At 41.8% G+C, this 5415-nt stretch overlaps 1 protein-coding gene across 5 annotated transcripts in view; it reads right to left on the reverse strand.

Moving 5' to 3' along the window:
- Positions 1-5381, reverse strand: part of gtdc1 (glycosyltransferase-like domain containing 1) — a 47549-nt gene extending 42168 nt beyond the window's left edge. For all 5 annotated transcript variants that reach the window (XM_024260672.2, XM_036210730.1, XM_024260669.2 and 2 more), the window contains exons 1-2: positions 5275-5381; positions 973-1163 (exon numbers count right to left, since the gene is read on the reverse strand). In XM_024260672.2, the coding sequence (XP_024116440.1) occupies positions 973-1163; positions 5275-5289 (206 nt within the window). In that variant the 5' untranslated portion in view covers positions 5290-5381. The remainder of the gene's footprint in view (positions 1-972; positions 1164-5274) is intronic.
- Between the last annotated feature and the right edge of the window lie 34 nt (positions 5382-5415).

The raw sequence follows: 5415 nt of genomic DNA on the forward strand, positions 1-5415 counted from the left end.
TCTTCAAAGCCCCTCTCACTTCACCTTTACTAATCTTTCTTACTTCCTGCTCCACAACCGTCACCTCTTCTACTCTTTGTTCTCTCATCTGCAGCCAGATGTAATTAAGGTGGCGTGCTCCTTGTTTTCTCTCTCCTCCTGTGAAATTATCCAGCACCATTTGGACGAAAAACTTTTATACAAGTGTCTTGAATTGTCTGCTTTTGGTGAACTCCAGCCCGCTCCCGTCAGAATTTGATTCCGTCCCGTTTCGTCACGGTTCCATGATTAACGGAAGAAACGACTCCAATCCCGTGGGAATCCCGAGAAAATGTCAGCCTCTAGTTCACAGCAGCTCCACCGGGTCCAGGGTCCACCGGGTGGTTTAACTGGACACCAGAACCGTTCTCCTGAACGTAACCCTTCGTCTGCATCTAAAAACATCACCACTGTCTGCTCGCATTTACAAAATTAAGCGTGATTAGACCCTTTCTGTATTCTGGCATTTCATTAGATTTCTAGTTCAAGTAAATTCAACAATCAGCATGAAATCAGTCCTGAGCTCCAGCTAGAGCTGCTGCTGCAATGCAGCCTAAATGATCATGATTTATTTTATTTTTCATGGGCTTTTCAAAGTCTGTGTCTCACTCGTATGTCTGGGGGGGTTAAGGGGCGGAGTTACACTGCTCAGCCACGCCCACACAGAAGGAAATTTTGGAAAAGAAGGCTTCAGATCAACAGGAAAAATGGCTTTTTAAGACATTTAAAATGTGGAATTTTAGTTAAAAACTTCACAGTCCTAATTAAAACCCCATTGGGAACGTTGAAAGAAAAAAAAAAAAAAATTGTTGTAAGGGGACTTTAATATGGTCTTCTATCCTCCACTTGTTCCTCAAATACCTTTCTTGCCCCATTGTAACACTGTGGTTATACACTCTTTGTAAGAAAAATCCATGAATGTCTGAAGTGTTTTGTGTGTTATGTGAGGCTCACCTGTAAGAAGCGCAGTAGGGAATGGTCTGGCTGAAGTACAATGCAGCTGTTCTTGCTCTCCAATGCCACTTCTTGGCAGGAAGGGTAAAGACTGAGCAGTCAACAACATTTTTCTTCAGTAGATCAATGAGCTGTTTATGAGATCCACCATAAAATGGCTCCACCAAAAGAATGCCAGAGCCAACAGAAATCTGAAAGAAAGAATAACTGTCACAGAGCACGAGCATGATTCCCAAAACCAAGCAGAGTCGAGTGGATGAGTAAACACATCATGTCAAATGTGACATGAAAACAGCATTCTCTGTCATTAATAAAAGCTTCCATTGAAATAGTAACACATTTTTAGAAACTTAACTTATAATTTTAGAAAAGCCATCAGAAGTCCTATATTTGAGTCTAGAAGTTGAGCAACCATCAAGCCAGGAATTACAGTGGCTGACACCTGAAACTACAGCAAAAACAAAAGTGTGCAGACAAAAATTGAATTGGAAAACAAATCAGAAAGTAAGTGAAAATGTTAGGGTTTAATGTGTACTTTGTAATGTTTTTTTTGGTTCGATTGAATTTAACTTTATTAATATCACAAGGGTAAATTCAATTGTTGTGGCACCAGAAACACTTTTTCAATGGGAAGAGTATCAGACAGGGAGGTGTGGTTGAAGTCAGTAGGAGGGACTGCAGGTGACAGGTCTTCATCCGGGTCACCGCGCCGTGGAGCAGCTCACCCACAGAGCGTGCAGCTCGATGTCTTCATAGCACAGTAGTTCTTAGTGCGGATGTGCGCCGGATTGCACCACCTATCGTTGACATACACCGCTCCGCCTGACTCTTGTCCACACACAGAAACCCGAAACCCTCCAACGAGACCACAGAACCCTGAGTTAGTCCATCCAGCAACGTCTCCGCGAAGCACACAACGCTGCACTCCCCGAACTCCCGCTGCAGCCATGCCAGCACAGAAAACTTGTTGATCTGGTGTGACTTTTATATTTGCAGCACTTTTTTTAAGCATGCTTCTTGTTATTTGTAGCTTTTCTTTTTATTTGTAGAGTTTGTTGTTTTTGTTTGCACACTTATTTATCTACTGCTGTGATGGTGAGTCTTGGCCACCGTAAGTGATGATGCCAAAAGCAAATTTAGTTCTTTCACATCAGGAAATATTTCTTAAAAAACCTGAATATCTTCTCTGAAATATAAGTGGTTTAATTCAGCATGTGTGCACTTCAGTGTGAAGTCATATACAAAGGAAACATGGTGGGACTAAGGTGAAAACAGTTAACCCAAGATTTCTTGAAAATCTGAGGAACTTGTTCACTGATGGAAATGTCCATGCTGGTTTAGAACAGAGGTCTGCAACCTTCTACAATTAAACCGCCATTCAGGCCAATTTCTCACTAACAACAACCCAGAAGGGGCCACAAAGTCTGACTTTATCCTTTGGAAAATAAAACACTGATTTTTATTCATGTTATTATGACTTTCAAAATAAAATATATACTTTTTTCCACAATGCAGCAAATGTAGTAATAGGAAATACAATGTCAGCAGTGACAAAAAGAAAGTTACTTTTACCATTTGCAGGGCATCTTGGTCAGGAATTTGTAAATCTAAGTAGCCAAAATTAAATCAGAGCAAATTAGTGACCCTATAATAATTTTCTAGCCATAGAACACACACTTAAAATCTTTCAATTTGTTCAAAAATAGAAAATCCGCCTCATAACCTGGTTTTATTGCAAAAAAAAAATAGTTATATTTTGAAAAAAAAACGGATTTTCTACTGAATCTTGATTTAACTTCCTGCCAGAATTGACACGGAACGGAACGCTTGTGGCTCGTGCACAAAATTGAGCAGACGCTGAAACGATCCACTGCACCGCATGGGATCACACTGGTCAGCGCCTGGTGTGAACCACACCATAGGTTAACATGGGCACAGAATGGAAGCGGGCTCCGTTCCGGGCCACTTAGCAGCACTTCCACGTCCAGTGTGAACCTGGCGCTTCAGACATGACAGTCAAATGTCTGCTACTGTCACTGATCAAATGACAAGCAGTGACTTGAAGGGCTGATCCGAATTCGCCCCCTCTCCCTTAGCCCCCCCCCTTTTGTTTATCCCTCAGTGCTTGCTCCAAACGGAGGGTGATGAAAAAATAGTGTAATATTTCAGACGTGACTTTCGTTCAATGACGTCATAAATAATCACCGGTCAGCTAGCATTAGCGCGGAACTTCCAGCGCTTGAATATACATAACAACAGCAGCCTTATAACTTTAAGAAGGTCACACTACAACATAAAGTCATTACTAACATTTAAATGTAAACTTGTGGTTCAGAGAACACCAAAGTGAAGAAAAGCACTTCTTAGCGTGACGCGGTTTACTCTCACGATGGTAGACTTTGGACCCCTCTGTTTGGAGTGTGGAACTTAAAAATTAATAATCCTGGAAAAAAGTCAAGGGGGGAGGGCTAAGGGGAAGAGAGAAGGGGAGTATTCGGATCGGGACAGTTATTGGCATTGGTAACCATATAATGACACATTTCAAATACAGTTTTTCCAAACGTGGTGCTAGTTTTCTTCCCCCAGTCCATCAGGAAGTGACTGGCTTACAAGCCCAATTTCCCAATTCTTTTCACCAAATTCCATCCCAGGAATTCCTATTCCTTCCTTTAGCTGCCCACAATGGAACTAGTGTAGATGCAGCACACTCGCTCAAAGACAACTCAATCAGAAAATATCTGCACCCTGCAGCTCTCTGCCACTCCTCATATCTGGAGAAGCAAATGAGCCGTTTCTGTTGCTGCATGACAGATACTGGCCAGACGCCTGAAAATAAATGTGCCAAAGATACAAATCTTGATGGAAAATACAAGTGCAATGTCACCCTTTGTGCTAAAAAATGTCCAATCTGTTTCCTGATTGTGTTCCAATAATGTGAAATGTGCTGGAAGGCGAGGGCTGATTAAGCTAAACTGTCAGACCTTTTGGCCTCTTAAATGAGAAAATATCAACTCATTTCAATTCCAGGTCTAGACTGGAACTTCTACTCCACTTTTTCTTTACTCTTGCTGGCCAAATAAGACCCCAGCAGAGACAACAGCTGTTGGCAGCAGCATAAAACACATCTTAATTGCCGTTTGCTAATTTTTTAATAGCAAAAACTGCACAAAGACTTTTGTTTAAAAACTCTCAATGATTCAGCTTCAACAGGAGCAGTAAGAAAACATTTAAATTCAGGAACAACCAAATGAAAATATGATAATGACACAAACCCTGAGATTCTAGATATATCTTACAGTTTTTAATGAATGTTGGCAGTAACCTACAGACAGAGAACTGGCATCAAAGAAGCATTCTTTGGACACACAAGGGCTCCATCCTCTATAAACCGTCATTTTATCCCTCGTGCTCTCTTATGGGGTCCAGATGACCCCACCCTTACACTGATGTGTGTGATCCCTCTCATGACAAAGGTGGACAGGAGTTCATGTCTACAATGGACACCAATCAAGACAAAAAAAAAATCCTTGGAAAAAAGTTCAGCGTGCTGTTCTTGTGGGGTTTTTAAGCACTTTGAGGTGTTTCTAATACGGAAAGGGCTTTGATACTAAACTTTGTCAGTCAATCATGTTAAAAAAAAAAAAAAAACATTATTCTCACCCCTTTATGGTCATCGTGCACAAGATTTTACAAGTTGGGTTACATAGATTTTACCACCGAGGCAATAATCAAAAATCACCTGTATTGCACTATTTACAGATAAATGTTTAAAGATAATAAATGTGTAAATATAACAAAAGATCAATCATTCTCCAAGCTTAAATTCGAGACATGTTTTATAAAATTCGGTTAAGAAATAAGGGGGTAGCCTGATTTCTGTGGTTGCTGTCTGCCTGTCCTCCATGTAAACAGCAGCGTTCTGCTGCCATGACTCCATGCATAGTAATGGCGCGCGCGCGCACGTCTCTATGTATAGCAGCGAATAGGCAGGGGCCAATCCAGTAATATATGTATATATACATATATCTCAATGATGAGCACTTACAGTCCAGACGGAGACTCGCTCCTCGTCTGCGGACACAGACAAGCGCTGCGTGCGGAAGCTTCAACTATGCTAGCTAACTCTTTTAGCCCTGGAGCATCACACGCACGCGGCAGGTTCGTGCAGGAGCTACCAGCTGTTAGCATACTGCGTTCATCTTGTACGCTACGGTGGCCAATAGGAGAGAAGCGTCTGGCCTTTTCTCTGGTTATGACAACAACAACAAAAAAGGTCACATCGAATAAAGCAGCTACACTCACCTCCTGCTCGTGCATGCCCCCCTCTCTGCGTCAGATGAGGCACGTTTGTTCGTGACGTCATCACGTAAGTTGAACGCGAAACATCCTTTGGGGCCGCCAGAGCACAATGCAAACTTTAAATAACGTTGTGTGTGTGTGTGT

The sequence above is a fragment of the Oryzias melastigma genome, unplaced genomic scaffold, assembly GCF_002922805.2.
Source record: "Oryzias melastigma strain HK-1 unplaced genomic scaffold, ASM292280v2 sc00204, whole genome shotgun sequence".
Lineage (NCBI taxonomy): Eukaryota > Metazoa > Chordata > Actinopteri > Beloniformes > Adrianichthyidae > Oryzias > Oryzias melastigma.